Consider the following 19,578-nt stretch of genomic DNA (forward strand, 5'->3'; position numbering starts at 1 on the left):
AAGCCACTGAACCAAAAACCTAAACCCCAAAAGGGATCCTTCGCTCCCAAAAATGGCAAAAAGGAAGAGGGAAACAGCTCTCTGTACACACCAACCAAATTACTAAAGGAAGGAAGAAACCACTTTCAGAATTACCATATTTTTCCGTCTATAAGACTCCCCCATGTATAAGATGCCCCCTATTTTGGGGGACTCAGATTGTCGCCAGTCCACCCTCGGCACTATCCATGTATAAGACTCCCCCTAATTTTTGACATTATTTCTTAGGGGGGGAACCTAGTATTATATACGGAAAAATATGGTACCTCTCCATCTATCTGCGATCAATTAGAGAGCAGGCTGCTCTCCTTGCGACAAGAAAAATGCTGTACATGCAGACACCCCCCATATTAGAGGAAAAGATGCCTCTCTACTCCTCCTCATCACTCACCTAGGACTTTAATCTGTCAAGTGCTTTACAGCCCTCATTGTGCTTTCCTTCACAACAGATCCCCGAGGACTTCCCATTTTATAGACAAGGAAACACCAGAGGCTAAGGGACAGTGACACCAACCGGAAGAGGACAAACCTAAATCTCCCAGAAGAAAGCCCAGTTCTCTACCCAGTGGACTACACCTTGGCTTTTGAAACCAGCCAACACTAGAGCTGTAGCCAAAGAGGAAAGCCATCTTGAAACAGGCTTGTTAAATAGTAAGCAGCCCAAAGTGGAAGTTTCTCTATATGGGGGAGATTTATCTCACTCTGTCCCACTGTTAAAGATGTCCCTTATGGCAACAGCCCTACCGTAGCTGCAATATGTAATGCAGATTTTTGGGATCCGTCTAGGGGAAGCAAAGAAGTCTGGAATACACATAGGGCCACGTGGCTAACAAAAGGCACTTTGTTTATATTTGTTCATTTCGTCAGGCCTCCAAGAATAGAAGCAGAACATTCAAATATGACCTTGACTCACAAAGCTATTTCCAAAAAGAAGTCCTTGATCCTTCCCATTTGCCATAAAATAAATCACATTGCCTTTTGAGAAACAACCTAGAAGAATGTGTCAGTGACCTTCAATGTAAAAGCTTTTGATGAAACCCAAGCTATCTCAGACCTTATCAGCTCTTGAAGACTTCTCAAAGAATCCAACTTTGTTTATTTACAGAGAAATGTGTTGTGTGAAAGCGCTGGAATGAGCACGTTTCAGTAAGTGAAAGCTTTAAAAACATACTGTCTTAAAAAAAAAAGACTGTATTTTTTGTGCTTTATAATACTGGCATCCTGGGAAGGTCTTAATGCTTTAATAAAGCGGAAAATGTTAAACCATCTTTTTTGTTAAAAGTACAAACAGCTGTTAGTAAACAATGAGAACCTAGAGAATAAACACATCCGTTTTTGTACTCTACATTAAAGCATTTGTCTTACGTGAGATTAGAAAACAAAGCTTTTCCATACAAAGAAAGTGATAGTTAAGCTACTCTGGGAATTGTAGCTCTCAGGGGAGTAAGAGGTCTCCTAACAACACTCAGCACTCTTAATATATTACCGTTCCCAGGATTCTTTGGGGGGAAGCCATGACTATTAAAATGGTATCATAGTGCTTTAAATGTATAGTGTAGATGCTGCCTCTAATGGAAACGCTAATGGAAACCCATGACATATACTTCAGCCAATGGTCTCCACTGACAGCCACAAGAACTCCCAGTAATTCTGGGCTCCAAGATTTTTCTAAATCTACGCGATACCAGCCTGAAGTTATTCTGCCAATATTATGAAAGTATTTTGTATGATACTACAATTAACAACTTTCCCCTCAGATATATTCTTTGAAACCAACATTAGTCTGAGCCACGTGCCAGGATAAACAGGGGCAATTGGTGGTAGACACTAGACAGTTTGGCATTCAGTGTTTTTTTTATATTTTAGCTCCAGAGTTTAGCAGAATGAACTTTGTTATCCAATGCTCCCTGGTCAGCATCTTGCTGCAAGTTTATTCAATAAGTACACAACATTAGCAATGTTACACAGCCCTCTGCTGGGCGAAACTTGGGTCTACTTATGTAAGAAGCTGCCAAGCTGCTGTAGAAACCCTATTGTGCAAACTAGACTATGCAATTAGCTAAACCCTCTGTGTGTTTCCCATGCTGGCCCATTTCACTACAAGCCTGGGAAATAAACTGGAAGTCAAATCCCACATTAGCTGTAAGGATCGCTTGGTGATCATAGGCACGTTCTTAGTCTCCTGACAACTCAGATGGGTAAAGGTAAATGTAAACGTAAAGGTAAAGGACCCCTGGATGGTTAAGTCCAGTCAAAGGCGACTATGGGGTTGTGGCACTCATCTCGCTTTCAGGCCGAGGGAGCCAGCGTTTGTCCACAGACAGTTTTCCAGGTCATGTGGCCAGCATGACTAAACCACTACTGGTGCACGGAGGACTGTGACAAATGCCAGAGCGCATGGAAACACTTTTACCTTCCCGCCACAGCGGTACCTATTTATCTACCTGCACTGGCATGCTTTCGAACTGCTATGTTGGCAGGAGCTGGGACAGAGCAATGGGTGCTCACCCCATTGCGGGGATTCGAACTGCCAACTTTCCAATCAGCAAGCCCAAGAGGCTCAGTGGTTTAGATCACAGCACCACCTTCATCCCTCCTTACTCAGATAAATAAGTGGAGTCACACCACAGGCCTAGCTTCTGAGGTCACATGGCTTCTTATCCCCCATCTCTATGTATCAAGCCTCAGGATTCCAGCTCCCATGGAAACTTAAGAGATCTGTGAATACTGTATAGCCTTCTTCGTCTCAACACATCGATGCTGGAGGACAGGATCAAGAAACTGTGTGTCCTTGGGTTAGAGTCAACAGTGTGTTCCTGCTGTCCCTTTGATTCTGTAGAGCCTCTTCATATTTAGCTCAGTGGATAGAGCATGAGATTATTAATCTCAGGGTCTTGGGATCGAGCCCCATGTTGGGCAAAAAATTCCTGTATTGTGGGAGGTTGGTCCTCTCCAGCTCTGCAAATCTATGATTATTCACACAATTAATGTGTGAGGGGGACTTCTGTCTCCCAGCCTTAATCCTTCCTGCTTCTCTGCTAAATGGGGATAATAACATTGACCTATCTTGTCAGGGATATTGTCAGGATCACTAAGATAACACACAAAATGCTTTGCACAGTCAAAAGGCATTAAAAAAAAACCCTCAGTTGTAGAGTAAGTATTGCTGCATGTAACTATTACTACATGACTGTTTTGGGTGATTCCTCCTGCTCTTTACAGCAATTCATATAAATGAAACCTGAACTCTACTAATAAAGGAAGCAGCACGTTAACCACCCTGCCACTTTCTCCACCCACAAGAAGTAATGGTGATATATGCTGAGCAGCACTTTCTCCTGTGCTAGGTCAGAAACTCTAACTCTCTCATTGTGCAATCCCTTGAAAGACTACCCAGTGGACAAGATGACAGAAGTGGAATAAAGGAAATATGATCCTATTTGGTCCTCTGCTACTTGCATGGTGATTTGCGTTGTCAGCTGGATATGTGGCACTCGAGTGCCCTCTTGTGTTTCAGATATGTATTTCATCCATGCCACAATGCGTGTGTGTGTGTGTGTGTGTGTGTGTGTGTGCATACACTAAGCAAATGAGGCAAGTAAGAACAAAGATTCCAAATGCTGGAAGAATAAGCATTTGAGCTACCCGGAGCTTTCATTCAGGCACAGGAATAAAAGAGAAAGGATTTATGAGGGTATGAGTCAGTAGATATTAATCTGATGCAAAAGAAGGAAGGTTTCTTCAAATAAAGAATAGCAGGCTTGAATGGGAGGGATGCTTGTATTACAAGCTTTTTAGTCAGCGTGGAAAGATCAGGTTAACCTGCCCTCGCACTGTCTCTGTTGCTGTTGAAGCCTTTAAGAGCTGCACCAGAATATGATGGAGAAAGTATGGTGCATGGAAGAGACCATGTGCTATATAGGCTTTAAGAAACTTGGTTACTATTTCCTGCACTTAGAATAACAGAATTGTAGAGGTGGAAGGGACCACAAGGGTCATCTACTCCAACCTCCTGCAATGCAGGAATCTTTTGCCCAAAGCAGGGCTTGAACCCACAACTCTAAGATTTCATGCTCTACTGACAGCTGATTAATACCCGACTCCAATCAACATTTTTTTAAAAAAGCAAGTCTGACTTTTGACTTACATATTCTAAAATAACATAAACAATATCAGTTGCAATATAGTTTATTGATTGATATTGCCTATTTTTTGAATGAATTTAAAATGTTACCATGTTAATATTATCAACGTGAATTGCTTATTTGGATTGTGATGTTTCGAAACGAATTGGTAGTAAGACCATTTATGGAAACACTGTACTGAGACTCATTTTTGTTGCTGTATTGGTTGCTCTGGTGCTGTGAGCTACTTTTGGAAAGAGAATGGAAATACAGAAGGTGGAAGATTAAGCTTTCTAAGTGACAAGGACGGAAGGGCATTGTAACAGGAAATGGAATTGGAAGCGTGGGGTGTAAGCAAATGTCTACATAACTCATAACTAATAATGGATTGTTGTCTTATTTTATAAACCCGGCAAAGAAATTTGTGAGGAAGTTGTGAGGCTGGATGGAAGGAAGTTCAAGGCTGATTTTTATATTTAATAATAACTGGAAAACCTATCTTGGACCTCTTGGATGAAAAGGATAAGAAATGAACGTGAGATACCTTGATTGAAAATTGGGGGAAAATCAACCAGCAGAGGAAGGAATAACAGGACGCCATTCAGGACTGAACAATGGATTGTTGTGAGGACAACTTGCAGTTACGACCAACAGGTAGTTGGAACCCACTTTTATTCTTCTCTTCTCTTTTGCCTTACTCTGTTATTATTCTCATTCCCTTGCTTTTACCCACCTCTTTTTATCTTTCTCTATTCTTTCATTATTTCCTTTCACTTTGTATTCTTCTAGCTCTTTTTCCTTCTTTCTCTTCTCTTTTTTGTTATTTTCTGTTTAGAATAGTTTGCTTTTTATTGTATTATGGAAAGTCTTAATAAAACATATATATCCTACAATGACTGGCAGTAGCTTTCCAGAGTTTTGGGCAAGGGACGTCCGAAGTCCTGCTGCAGCCGAGGATTGCGACTCTATGAAAGATCAAGGAAATGGGAGAGCCTGGAACATGGGCTCTGATCACCGACTGCCAGGGACCTAAAGATTCTGACTTGAGAACTGCAGAAGAGCTGCTTCTGTGGGTTGATTTCTTAACCTTTAGCCAGGGACGTCTTCCCTCACACAACCGGAGAGGACAATGGAGTCCATGCCACCAGTGGCGGAGCTAGGCTCCGCAGCACCCGGGGCGGCAAAGGAAACGCCCCGGGGACAGGGCGTCGTGACGGCACATTGTGACGTCACGATGCCCCGCCCCCGGGGCGTTTCCGGGAGTGCCGCCGCCGCTTCTGCAGCCCCCTTTTAAGCCGAAGAGCCCGCTTTTAAGCTCTGCGGCTCAAAAGGGGGAGGCTATGGAAGCGGCGGTCCGGCGCTGCTGCTCCCGGGGCGACTGAGCGAGCGGCAGCGCGTGGGGGTGACAAGCGCCGGCCCCTCCTGCCACTCCCCACGCTGCCGGTCACCCCGGGAGCAGCAGCGCTGCACGGACGGGGTGCTCCCTCGGCCGTGCGCTGTTGCTCCTGGGGTGACGGAAGGAGCGGCAGCGCTTGGGAATGGCGGGAGGGGGTGCCGCTTGTCACCCCCATGCGCCGCCGCTTGCTCCGTCGCCCCGGGAGCAACAGCGCACGGCCGAGGGAGCACCCAGTCCGTGCAGCGCTGCTGCTCCCAGGGTGACCGGCGTTGCGTGGGGAATGGCGGGAGGGGCCGCTGCTTGTCACCCCCACCCGCCGCTTGTCACCCCCACCCGCCGCTTGTCACGCCTGCCGCTCGGGGCGTACCGCCCCCACCTCACCCCCCTAGCGACGCCCCTGCATGCCACACTACTGGTAAGGAAGGCCAGGAACACTGAATAATAGCAGCAGGAGCTGTTGCTGTTACAAAAGCAAGATGGTGAGGGAGCAGAGACAGCACAGGGAGGATGTGCCCTTGCCATATGTGAGGGATCCTATTCCCTCCCCTTCAGTACTTCCCCAACAGTGACTCTCCCTAAGTTTCACTGACAACTAGGATGAATCCTTCAGTGTTCATATGGGAGTTGTCTCTGGGGTACCTTAGGGCTCTACAGTTGAAAACCTTTTGCCACCTATGGGATTTCCCTACCAGGGTTCCCAACTACTGCAGTTTGCCTCCCCTTTAGGCAAATAAGTGACACACTTGGCTTCACTGTCCAGCCCTCTGTATGACAGGAGAATAAGCAAACAGTTTCCTCTTCCACAGGAAAGCTTTGTTCTCTCCTCTTAGTCACACCTCTTAAGGTACTGATACACTGCCACAGTCAGCGAACGTTTAAGCACATTTAACTTTATTAGGTAACTTGAAAACATGGATGTCTCGGGTTATTACTGGTACAAATCTTCTTCTCATGTAATTCAGCTTTGTTATAATATTTCCTGCATCCCTTTAGCTATGGTAATGACCTTTTCTCCCATTCCCCAAAGCCTAACCTCCCATTTCTCTCTCTAATCCTCCAACTGCCAAACCCCCAACTGCCTTTCAGCGGTTGTTCCCCCTCCTTTTAGAATGCCAACTAGCTCCGCCTCCCAGGGAACACCTACCTAACATGGGAGTGATAGGTTAACCCATAATGAACCTGAATCATCAGCAGGCATTATTCCACCACACCATATACTGAGTTCTAATACACTCTGGATCCCCTATGTCCTCTGGTGTAACATGGCTCTCCTCCCCAGCATCTTTGCCACTTCTCTCAAGCCATCATTCCTGGGTGTATTCATAGATTTTTTCCCTTTGGACCCCTCAGTGCCCTTTTGTAGGATTTTTTTAAAAAAAAAAACGATGTAAAAGAGCAGTAGTCAATGAGCTGCTCTTACAGGGGTTTCTTTAAAAACAATGCAGCTCTCTCTTGGAATCAGGATGACAGATTTTTCTCTCCTGGATTAATTGTAATATCCAGCCTACGTTGGCTTCGACTTGGCAGAGGCAAAAATCTCAGGAGGCATCCATCAATTTTAACAATCCTATTTTAAACGAAAGCCCTTCTGCTTCAACGCCTCTAAACAGCTTGGGCAGCCGCAGTTTTTGAAAAGCTATGTGCCAGATGTTTCGACACCTACAATACACATGCTCCCCCCTCTCCCGACTGAGCCATGATGCCGTAGTGTAAGTGTTTACTTAAATTTGCACCTGCTTCCTCCGAAAGGCCGATCAGCAATCGTTTTAGACAAACTCTCTACTGGGGAGAAGTTTGACGGTGGGAGTTTGATATGTAGGGGGCTGATCTGTGTAAGACCCTGCCTTGGTACCAAAGGCTGGGCCGGATAATCAAGTGGCAATTCCTATCCCTAGAATCCTGTTATTGCAAAGATGGTCTTGCGCTGCTGTCTGAATGCCAGAGAAGTGATTGGTCTACCGTATGTAGGAAATGCTGCAGAGTCAAGAATCTGATAATGTACTCTGTACCCTACTCACACCAAATGTTCTGCGCCTTCAGTAGTCAAAGCATGGTTTCCTAAATAGCATGCCTGCATATAAATAACGGGATCCGCATGTTTAGCGTTTCACTGAAACTCACTGATTGTGCATTTACCCCTCACAGAACTACAATTCCCAGCACCATTTAACATGCTATGGTTCCCAGGATTCTGTGAGGGGGAATCTATGTGCTTGAAATGTATGGTGTAATGTAAGAAGCAGCCCAATTGCGTTTGGAGGTCCTCCTCCTCCTCATTCTGCTGATAAAGTTCTCTCCTGATGGTATCACTGCTTATCAGATTCGATAGAACAGGTGCACAGGTGTAGTTTAAGGACAGAAATGGCATCCTGGCGCTAATGTCAGGAAGCAACCAGAGTTTGAATGTTGGTTTACCAACAATCCTTGGCACTTTGCCTGTGACCTAGATAGTTGACCAGAATCAATCTCATGGAATCCTGCACAGTATCTCTGACTTTGGGTAGCAGAAAACTTTTTAACATGAGACATGGGATAAAATTTTTTTGGTGATGAGTAGGGCAGGACTGGATGGTTCTATTCTACACTTGCCTAAAGTAAGAGGATGTTTCAACTGTAAAACATCTATGTGTTCCCTAGCAGATAAAGTAGCCCCTTAGGATGGGATTTCAAGATGACTGATGGAGTAACAAGCAATAAGCTGTCAGGGATGGGGTGACAACTGCACAGAAAAATGGAGCAGCTAGACCAAGGTTAGTTAGCATACCAGTGTCAGAGATGAGAATCAATTCCAGGTTTCTACAGTGTAGCTGCTGTTACATACCTCAGTGTCTTCTTTATCGAATGAGTATGATACACCCTTCTCTTTCATCATCCTGCTCCGTCTCCTCCATTTCTGAAGCACTTCTTTATCTCTACCAAAAGAAATGAAATAACAATCCATCAAGCTCTCTCTCTCTCTCTCTGCAGATATTGAAAGCAACATGTATGTGCTACAGAGGTGCTGAAAAGTTGCACTTGGAGATATATTCAGAGAGAAAGAACTGCATTTGATTTGTATGTATTAAGCTATAGATAACCTACTTTACATTCCATAGGTGTGATCTAGGTAGATGTTGGATCACAGTGAATTTAAAATGTTCATGTCATTCAGCCCAGCGGTACTCCCAAACAGACCCTCCATGCCATACTTAGGTTTAGGGGGAAAAAACACACACAAAAAACCTCTCACTGCATTTCTAAAAGGCAAAATGTGATGTTGGGGAAGAGCAGGGAGCTGGGAGCTGGGAGCACTGGCTGTAACAGGTCCTCAGTCTGGCAATTCCTATCCGGAGCCTAAAACCTCCAGCAAAGGTATTTGCCATTCCTCCTACCCGAGACTGTTTTAGCTGACAATTGAACTGGGAACTTATTCATGAGGAATGGGGCCTTGTAGCATGCATGTGAAGATGGCGCTGAACAGTGACAGGAGACGGCCTGTGTCTTTGACAGCACCTTGCCAGTAAAAAAGCAATAAAATGGAAGCTGCACAACCGCCTGAAGAGAAGCATTGGGTGGGTGTGGAACACTTCTTTCCAGCTGCGGCTTCCCCCATCCCTCCAAGTCTGCCCTCTCTCTGGACTATCAACCCAAGCTCCACTCATTCCCCAACCTGCTGGGAGAAACTTAGCTGGTGAGGAGTGAAAATTGGTGGGTGTGGAAGAGTTTGGCACCTTCTTCCCATCAGCTGTTTCTGTTCTGGAGGAAGTCTCGCCCTTCCCCATTGCTCGTAGGGCTGCCACCACCACAAGAAGCTCTGCTCAGAGTAAATCTGAGTTAGGATCATTGCAAAGGAACGCAAAGCATCAAAAAGCAGGGCAAAGCTCCTACAGATTCCTGTCTACAGGCAAACAATCTGCAATGGTTGTGCATTCTGTCAAGCAGGAAACAGTCGGGGGTGTGCGTGTGTTCAGGACAGCATATCAATTTCCAAATAACTCGCTAATAATTCCAATAATAATACTTGCTTCCTCCGCTGTTCAATTAAAGCTTGTTTCTCCTTCATCTCCTTTAGCGCTGCCAATCGGCACTGCTCTACCTTCTTACTCTGAATGAGCACATCGTATGATGAAACTGCAGGGAACAGGGTCTTCTTGCCTCTTGCCAAAGTCCTTTAAATTTTACATTAAAGGTCAAACAAAACAATTGTTTAACATCAATAGCTGAAAAGAAAGGGTGCTATATATAGAAAATATCTATTCTATTTTCCAGTCTATTCCAGCTTCATAAAATATAGTCCCTTTAGTTCAGAATGCCTGGTTCTCCAGGCAGAACCTTCAATACAATAACACAACTGAATAGTACCCCTCACATTATAGAAGTGTAAGTCTCAGCATTATACATAGCTAGGGCTGTTAATGTTTGGTTGAGATGCCAAGAAATCTAGTTCTGTTCCTTTGATTTTTCCTGAAAAAATGCAGAGTGTCCAGTTGTTCTTATGATTTTGGTTACATCTCAGTTAGCTATACATGCAGCATAGACATAAAAGCAATCAAAGTGATTTGAGCGTGACTTTTTATATAATTTAGGAGAGCAATGAGGAATCGCCAGGCTGTGGGCCAAATTAAGCATACCACTTGTGTGTCCCAATTGGCTCATGAGGCCTGCTGGCTTGATGCCATATATAATGTCAGATGTGGGGTAGGTAAAGATGTGGTTGGGCCAGAAAGTGGAGGGGGGTTGCAGAGCTCTGTGTGATGTGCTGTGCACCTGGCTTTGCAAGCTCCAATGACCAGGTGATCGTTAAACCTTGCAGATTGCTGTGCTGTGCGATGATCACCTGATCAACATAACTTGTGAAGCTCCACCCACCTGTCAAATTGGGCCCGTGGGGGATTGAGGAGATAGTTCTCCCCCCTTTACAGTAAACACACATAACAGCAACAAAGCTAATTGCATATAGAGACCATATGTTGTTATTTTTACACTATATTAAGATACAGCTGCTCCTGCTGAATGATCAGTTGCACACATACTACAATGTATGCATGTATGTGGTGGAAGCACATGCCCCTGCTGCCTTCGCCAAATGATGCTCTGATCCTGCCACAGCATTTTTTCTTTTAAAACTGCCCTATGCTTCCAAAGCGGGTTGCTGTTTGAAAAGCATGAGTGGAAGCTTGCAATTTGTATGGTACTATCCTGGTCTTGGGTTCCATGATCACTGCAGATGGTGACAGCAGTCACGAAATTAAAAGACGCCTGCTTCTTGGGAGAAAAGCAATGACAAACCTAGACAGCATCTTAAAAGGCAGAGACATCACCTTGCCGACAAAGGTTCGTATAGTTAAAGCTATTGTTTTCCCAGTAGTGATGTATGGAAGTGAGAGCTGGACCATAAAGAAGGCTGGTCGCCGAAGAATTGATGCTTTTGAATTATGGTGCTGGAGGAGACTCTTGAGAGTCCCATGGACTGCAAGAAGATCAAACCTATCTATTCTTAAGGAAATTGGCCCTGAGTGCTCACTGGAAGGACAGATCCTGAAGTTGAGGTTCCAATGCTTTGGCCACCTCACGAGAAGAGAAGACTCCCTGGAAAATACCCTGTTGGGAAAGATGGAGGACACAAGGAGAAGGGGACGACAGATGGTTGGACAGTGTTCTCGAAGCTACCAACATGAGTCTGACCAAACTGCGGGAGGCAGTGGAAGACAGGAGGGCCTGGTGTGCTCTGGTCCATGGGGTCACAAAGAGTCGAACACGACTAAATGACTAAACAACAACAACAACATCCTGGTCTATTTTTTAAATTCCTGGGAACTAATTGAAACCTAAAGAAGTGCTACAAATTTCAAAGAGAGTGTACACAGTCTGCCACCTTCTGGTTTTCTTCAGGAAAGGGGAAAAATACAGCAACTGTGTTTGTGCCACACAACACACTGTGCTAAGAATGTTATTCATTCCCCAGTGTTCCTCTGATATAGCTTGCGGGGTAAGTGCCTTTCCTGCAGTATAATCCGTCAACCATAACTCTGGATTGTTCAACATATACTTTTGCTGTCTCCTCTGTCAAATGTGCCACAATTTATTTCTCACCTAAGGGAAAGGTAGGCAGCTGTTTCAAGCTAGGGTAGCTAGCTTGTATATTGGGTTATATGTCCTCAAGATCCTACAATGTAGAATTATACTCTGAAACGCAGGGTTGGCTTTTGAAGAATTGTGCAAGTATGGTCTGAAATGATGGCAGCATCTTCTCCTGGAACTTCTGATCCTTATTTATTTGCATTTGAAATGTGGCATGCTTGAAGTTTGAAAATACAGAAAGCAAACAGCTAGCACAGCTGTCACAATAGCAGAGGTGAGGGGAAACATTCGACAATTTTAATTATGATTCAAGGATCTCTACAATGGTTTCATGTTAAAAAAATTCAACATATTCTAAGTCACGCGGTAGACCAGTCTTTGCCATCCTGGTGCCCCCCAGACATTTTGGATTTCATCAGCTGGGAGGGCACCTGGCTGGTGAAGCAGACAAGAGGAGAAATGTAAGAAGATAGATGCTAAGTGATGTGCACTGTCTAGGATAATATTAACAAGGTTTCAATTCACAACTATCAACCCTTCATTCACCCAGGACATTTGTACAGCTGGCTGATTGATTGATTCATCACATTTATCATGTGTTAAATTATAATAGTGATACTTATTTATTGGATTTCTTATGCACCCTTCACTATAAGATCCCAGTCCAGATTACAACAGGGTGGGTTATAAAAAATAATACAATATTAAAAGCAGTAAAAACAATTTATTGGGTATTTGTGCTACTTTTGGATTCTAGACCAGATAGATACGACTTTTATATTAGTTTTTGTACACTGCTTAGGGAATTTAAAGGATGAGACAAGCAGCAAATATAAATCATAATTTGATTTTTAGTCTGTTTTTCAATTCAGAAGAATCCCAAAGGTGACTTACATAACATAACATAATAAAATATAATTACCTGAAGACTCTTTCTATCCCTTCCAAAATTCTGATTCCCTCACCCACCTTATGAGTGGGTTTTATGAAAGGCTCTTATTTCAGAGGGCTCTTGTGGGATATTAAATACGTAAATGCAACTTACTATTTACATGCATTTTAATATACTAAATATATTTTTCACCATAAGAAACTTAAAAGCAGAGCAAGTTGCACAATGCATTTTATTACCTGCATGAAAACATGGATGATTTACGAGAGAGCTTCTCTTTAGTCTTTGGTCTTCTTAACGAAGGCATGGATTCATTGGGTACCATTTTGTTATCCAGGTACTCCTCTCTTTCATCTTGTATAAGTTCGTCTCTTAGCTTCTGAAACCGTACCATTTCCTCTTCATTAGGCCATCCGTCTGACAAATCCAAACTAGATTTCGTGAAGTCTGTCAAGTTTAACTTTTCAACAGGAGGAATTTCTATTGGAATCAAAAAGAGGTGAGTGTAGTAAACTCATTGGTGCAAGAGTCATGAAGGGAAAATGGCAAAACAAGACCTGGTTATTTTCTCCCTTTCTTTCTCCAGAATTAAACATAAAAAGCAAAGTGATTTTACTCTTGATAGCCAGGCTTTCTTTTCTCAGCCTCTGTTCTGCTCGCTATTACAGTGCAATCACCAGAAATGACACTATAGTACTGTACATGGAAATGGTTTCTAAGCTGGCAGAGAGAACAAAGCTTGATGAAAAGAAAAATAATACAATTTGCAGCTCTCTTCACTCTGCCACTTGTTTTACATTATAGCCTGATGGATTTGTTTACCCTGCCCACTTTCCTTCAATCCATGCTCTATGATCCTAGTACGAGTCATTAAATAAGATTCTTTTGGAAACATCTTCCTCATCTCCTAAAAAGGGAATACTATTAGTTTATTTTACATATCCATTAGTCCCTGTTCCCATTTTCTTTGCATGGTGAGAGGATAAGGTTTCATTGATTCTCATTTGCTGGTTTGCTATCCCTAGCTCCATTCTGGCAGGCAGGCAGGCAGGCAGGCAGCCTTGGGGGTCTCAAATTTCAGCGGCACCCTGTGCAATGCCAAAATTTGGTGCCCCTCTGCCTCTCATGCTGCATTCTACGTCACAGTTGCGACATCCTCGGCAGCACCCAAGAGGTTCTGTGCTCAGTGCGACTGAACCGGTCATATCCCCCTAAATCTGCCTATGATGCAGTATGCCTCACCACCATAAGTGCTGAATCATTGCTAGGAACCTCTATAGAAGACATGGGCCTACACATCTTCCCTACTTCTTCTAACCTCCCAATGCCTCTGGCTTTTCGGTTCTATACAACCTCCATATTTTCTATTTCTCTGTATCTTGAATAGGCAAATGTCATACCTGGGAAACAAAATACCTGGATGAAAAATTATGGAAATAATAGCTTGGCATTTCACCATTTTAACATATGATGAGACAAATTATAGCACGTTCTTCTTGTATCCAACACAGTCATGGCAACAAATTTGCTACAAGGGGATGAACACTAGTTTTTGACTTTGTCCTCATATATTCTCTGAGCATCCCAAGGTAATGTCTGATTAGAGGACCCTTCCTATCATCTGACGCACCATCATTGTTTTAGGCTGCAAATCTAAACTGTTTTATCCAAGTAAGAGCCAAAAAATTCAATATGACTTACTTCTGAGTAGCCATAGTTAGAACTGCACAGTTAAAGTAGGCAGATTATGTAGATTTTCTCTTAGGTTTTCCACAATGTGTGACTAGGAAAAACAGTTATGGCATGTATGTTGGGTATGGCGTGTATTTCCTACAGAGCTCTGGGAGAAAAAGTCCTTTAAGTCCTCCATGTGTGACTACTGTATCTAACTCGAGCTGGGAAATAGCATGCAGGTCAATCCTAGGCATGTTTATTTAGAATGTAGAAAATTGTAGAGAAACAAGAATTCAGGCCACAACAATGATTTAAATGATTCAAGTTTTTCAAGTCTCTTATGGATAGATTTATTTCTCAAAGTTTATATGCCAGGTGAAATTAATGCGCCAGGACAAGGCCCTGTTTCAGAGATTCTTCTTCAGCTAATAGAGTCTTAACGTTTTAAGGTCGACATGTACTGGTTGCTTAGAAGCTTATTTAGAAGGCAGTCCCATTATGTTCAATGGTCTCTCCCCCTATAACTAAGTTTAGGTTCACAACCCAGGTTACAAACCATTGTTCCTGTAACGGCACCAAACAGTACAGGAAAAGCAACAAAAACCAATGCCATACCATACTGGTTTGGGACTGAGGGCGGCCTCTTGCATTCCCTTCCAATTCAGAGTTTGAAGTTTTGAGAGCAGCAGTTGATGAGTCTGAAACCTGCCAAGCTGGTTCCAGCTAAGTATGTTCAATTGCTAAGCAAACTAAGGTGAAATGTTTCCATAGGGGGTACCTGTTAGGAAGGAGGGCTTCCTTTCCCCACTCCCCCCCATCTCTGTGGAAGATGATGTCATCATGCTGTTTGGGAAGAAGTTGCACTTCTGTCCATGCTATATTCTGGAAGATATAGCATGGATAGAAGTGCAACAGCTCTCACCAGGGAGAGCTTCACGGGTTGGGAAGGAGTAGAAAATTGAAAGAAGCCCTCATATGTATAGAGGCCTGTAGGCTCCTGCAGTCATGTGTAGGTTGCCTTGGGGCTCCTGATGTTGCTGGCTCTTTCTACAATTCCTTCCCAATTCCTGGCAAAAACTTTTGAATGCTGACCACCCATGGCTTTCTCAACATGCAAATGGCACTAGGATGTAGCAAAGCAGCTGCCATTTATGGCATGGATTTAAATGAGCAAGACTGTAAAGCCTATTGTTTTATTAAGATGCATATTTAAAATGCACATGTAAATAATAAAGTTGCCATATCCTTCATTTACATGCTTAACGTGAGCAACACCAATGGAGTGTGCTTAGGGCTTAGCTGTACATGTAACACAGACTAGGTTACCCTGTACAATTAATATGATGTAAATGCCAGAGAAAATATGTATCAGGTAAAAGGGCAACACACACAAATCCCAAAGTGACTGGCATATTAAATGTTTACAGGCCTGGGAAAGTCTCCAGACACATTCAACCTGCACTTGAAATCTCCCTGCTTATAAATGTCATCAAGCCTAGAAATATTTGTGCATGGAGCCGAGAACCCCTGGAGGCTTGGTTTTCAATCTAATTGGCCTCCTGGGTAGAATACCAGATAATTTCTATTCATTTATGGGAATTTACTCATAAGCATTAATAGACTACACAGAGCTTTTTAAATATAAAAGGTTAAGAGAAGCAGAATCTGATCCAGACATGAACTTGTGGCATCAGTCCTTAAATACTTTGAGTATAGATTAGGAGAAGAGCCATGGTTCAATAACAGAACAGCACAATACAATACAAGAACAGCACAAACCATATACGCGTCAAGGAAGGCAATTAGACAAGATCTAATGCATATTTTAATGTATAATTTATTTTCTAGACACATGGACATAAGCACTGATAAAACATACAATATTTTCCAGAAATAGTTACAGTGATTTCGAAAACAAACATTGCATGTGTACAAACAGATTTCAGTTAGGATAAATATAAATACCATCTGACTCCACATTCTTATGCTTCCATAACTGATCATGCAATTGGGTTTACATTTAAGTGTTATGAGGAATCTCATGCCTTCGGTGCATTTCAAACACAAATTACCTCACTATTGCTTTTTAATATTAGTTTGCATATACAGTTTGAGCAGTGTCTATAGTACACTCTTCTTATGAAACGACACATTCATATAAATGCACTGTAAGCCTAAGAGGCAATGAAATAGTGGGGAATGGTCACACAGATTCAAGATCTCTGCTTTCATAATACTGCTGGCAATGTTGATTCCAAATCATATTTTGAGATGCTTTAACAAGATAGTATTCTGATACTTCCCAACCTAAACATTTATTTGGTGGGACATGGTCTCAGAATCAGGCCATTAGGGTCATTATACTTTATGCAAAATGATACTTTTTTGTGTGGAACAGGCAACAGTTTGAGCTAAGCATAAAAGGAGTGCACCATATTTTACAATAAACATTGTACACATATATAATACAGAGGAATTTCACCTCTGCTTTAAATAGGCTGTTCTTACATGGTTCAGTCCAGAAATTTTTTAAACATTATGGATAAATATATATATAAAGCAATAAATAATAACATCTATTTAAACATCTATGTATATGATCCACCTCTACGGTTCACACTATTGGCAGCAATATAAGCATTCAGTCTGTGTATCCCAGGATATTCCCGAGCACTTCTGGATTTAAATCGAATTACCCGTACATCTATAAATCACAAAATTAAAGAAAAATGTATTATTTCATGTATGACTCTCAGAAGTTCAGGGGTTCAAAAAAAAGTATTTTAACGTAAGGGTTAAAGAATCACTAGTTCTGATCCAGCACCAATGGCACTATATTGCTATTTCCAGCTAATGGACAGGGATGTAAATGGGTTGGGTTTGGGGTATAGGTACTTTGTTTTAAAAAAAGAAAAATACAGATGGATACATGGCATCCAAAGTGGGAGGGGGGAAACATGCAACAAAACAGAGAAAGAAGTAGATCAACTCGTGGGGCAGTAAAAATAGAGTTAGAGGAGGATGCACTTGTTATAGAGTGCAAAATGCAAGAGCAATGCTATTACAGGCACCATCTAATTGATGCACAGTACACAAAACAATGTTATTCTAACAGAACCGTATTTTCTCAGAAGCTTAATACTGTGTGGTATGACTACAAGGAAAATGCAATTTCCCAGGAATGGAGCTGCTTGACTTGGGGTGGGGCGTAGGGGTGGGGGCAGGCTTTAGTGGACCATGCCCAACAAATGGGTAAAAACAACCTTGTAAAACAATGCAGTCTGGATAGGCCCTTATTTTATTACATAGGATGGAACAATTTATATACATATTTACAATGAATTGATTCAGGCATCACAGACAAACCATTTTTGTATTTTTTTTGGCTCTTGAGGCCATCATTTGGAATCATATGCTTCTTCCAACTTCATCTCCTTGCACAAACAAATTTCCTAGTTTTTGACAACTATGGGGCTAACTATGGACATCCATACACCAGAATGTGAATCCCAGAATTTGGTTTCAGGGCAAACTATGGCTTGCTGTCAACACATGTTGCTCTATTTGGACATCATAGCAAACTATGGTTACTATGGATCAAGAGGTATGGGAGGAAACGCAAGCACATGAAGGAGAGAAGGCAGTGCATGAGCCTGAGGCACAATCCTAATGTCCAAACCATGATTTGGCTGCAACTTCTGAACTAAACAGATTACAGAAACGGAAATGAAAATATGTATGGAAGAATGAACATCCAAGTGTTGTTGCCCTCTAACTTGATACGTTCTACTAAACTCACTAAGGCAGCTCATCTGTCTCCACAAATCGTTGAAGGCTTTCCTGCGATCTGGTGGTTTGTCGCATTTTCTTTTATATTCTCTAACAATGGCCTTTGCTTCTTCTTGTAGTGGAGAAGGCAAATCTGCGAAACACAGAATTTCAAGGTACGTGTGCACTTTATAAGTGACTAAACTGGCATGGAATGACTCTTTACAAATACTCTATGAAGAATATCTTGACCTGGGAGTGGTCTCTTCCTTCAGCAACAGATAAAATACGAGAGTCTAGTTGTGCAAAAAGCATGCTTTTCCTTCAGGCGTAGTATATTTGCAGCGAGAAATCACAAGCTTATATGTCCTTATCCAGTTACAATCCAGTTATATTGGAGCAATATGATTTTGTGGGAAAATGAAACATTGACAGTCTAAGACAAGGATTAAAAGTGTGTTGTTTAAGCAAGCACCAAGCTGATGCTTCTTTTCCAGCTCTTTTAACGAATTTCTGCACTGATCTAATAAACATTCTGTTTCCCTGAAGGCCAACAGGTTATGGACACACCAAACATTACCAGCTGTTAAGGAAGATTTATGCCACTTTCACAAGTCACATCACACAATTTTTTAATTGTGAAAAATAATAATGCAGAATTTTAAGTTTGAATTCTAGTCCCAGGGAATGTGCTTATTTAATGTAACAGTCATGTAGATATTCATTTTCCATAAATCTGCACCACAGAAAATCTGGGCGTGGCTTCTCCTGCACTAGAAATTGGTGGTGTAGCAAGGCTCACATATAAAGGTCCTGCATATATTATGGGTATGCAGGAAGGAGAGGTTTAGTGATTGGAATGCCTTTAAGTAGGGATGCGGAAATCTGCACTTGTCTAAACTGACCTTTCTACATAGCCATTGGCAGGAATTCTAATGACTGCCTCGATCTAGAAACTGAAGCATGATTGATGCAATATCTTCAAAAATGTTAACAGGTATTACCTCATGAAGATACAGGAAATTAACAAAACAATTAAAATGTCTCTCATGAAAGCAGCCTTCCTCTCAAAGTCTTGACACTCAATGTTTAAAATGGGAATCAGAATAGCATCATAATTCCAGACTCAAGACTTATTTTCCTACAGGATAATGACTTTTTGGGTTCCCCCCATACATTAAAAAATAAAATAAAACCAAAACAGTATTATTCAAGTCAGCATCTATTATCAATTAATCTTATGAAGTGGAGTTTGATATAACACGAACACTTAAACATTAGCTTTTGACTGTATGCCATAAATACAGTTAAATATTTCTTCCTGGGCAGGTATACATTTTAAACGCTTCTGACTATGCAGTCTGAATGTGGATGTTTTAAATCCACAATACATTGTTCTCAGTGGGATGTTTATGCAGATGAACATTTCTATTCAAATAATGGTAATTATATGGAACTAAAGCTGAACCAGATGACAATTTAGAAAGTTTCCTTTTTGGATGCCTTTTCAGTGATGCCACAAATATCGGTACTAAGAATTCAGAACAACTCTTTCCTCATGTCTTGCCAAATGCAAGACACCTCATCAGTTCTGAACTATGGAACTAATAGAAAGGCAGGAGATA

At 42.1% G+C, this 19,578-nt stretch overlaps 1 protein-coding gene across 5 annotated transcripts in view; it reads right to left on the reverse strand.

Moving 5' to 3' along the window:
• LRRC27 (leucine rich repeat containing 27) overlaps positions 1–19,578 on the reverse strand; it is a 38,089-nt gene that overhangs the window by 7,108 nt on the left and 11,403 nt on the right. For 2 of the 5 annotated variants that reach the window (XM_033149342.1, XM_033149345.1), the window contains exons 5-8: positions 17,985–18,107; positions 12,751–12,991; positions 9,564–9,707; positions 8,381–8,471 (exon numbers count right to left, since the gene is read on the reverse strand). In XM_033149342.1, the coding sequence (XP_033005233.1) occupies positions 8,381–8,471; positions 9,564–9,707; positions 12,751–12,991; positions 17,985–18,107 (599 nt within the window). The remainder of the gene's footprint in view (positions 1–8,380; positions 8,472–9,563; positions 9,708–12,750; positions 12,992–17,984; positions 18,108–19,578) is intronic. The other 3 variants (XM_033149346.1, XM_033149343.1, XM_033149344.1) reach the window with 2 other exon arrangements.

This window comes from Lacerta agilis, chromosome 5 (genome assembly GCF_009819535.1).
Source record: "Lacerta agilis isolate rLacAgi1 chromosome 5, rLacAgi1.pri, whole genome shotgun sequence".
Classification (NCBI taxonomy): Eukaryota; Metazoa; Chordata; class Lepidosauria; order Squamata; family Lacertidae; genus Lacerta; species Lacerta agilis.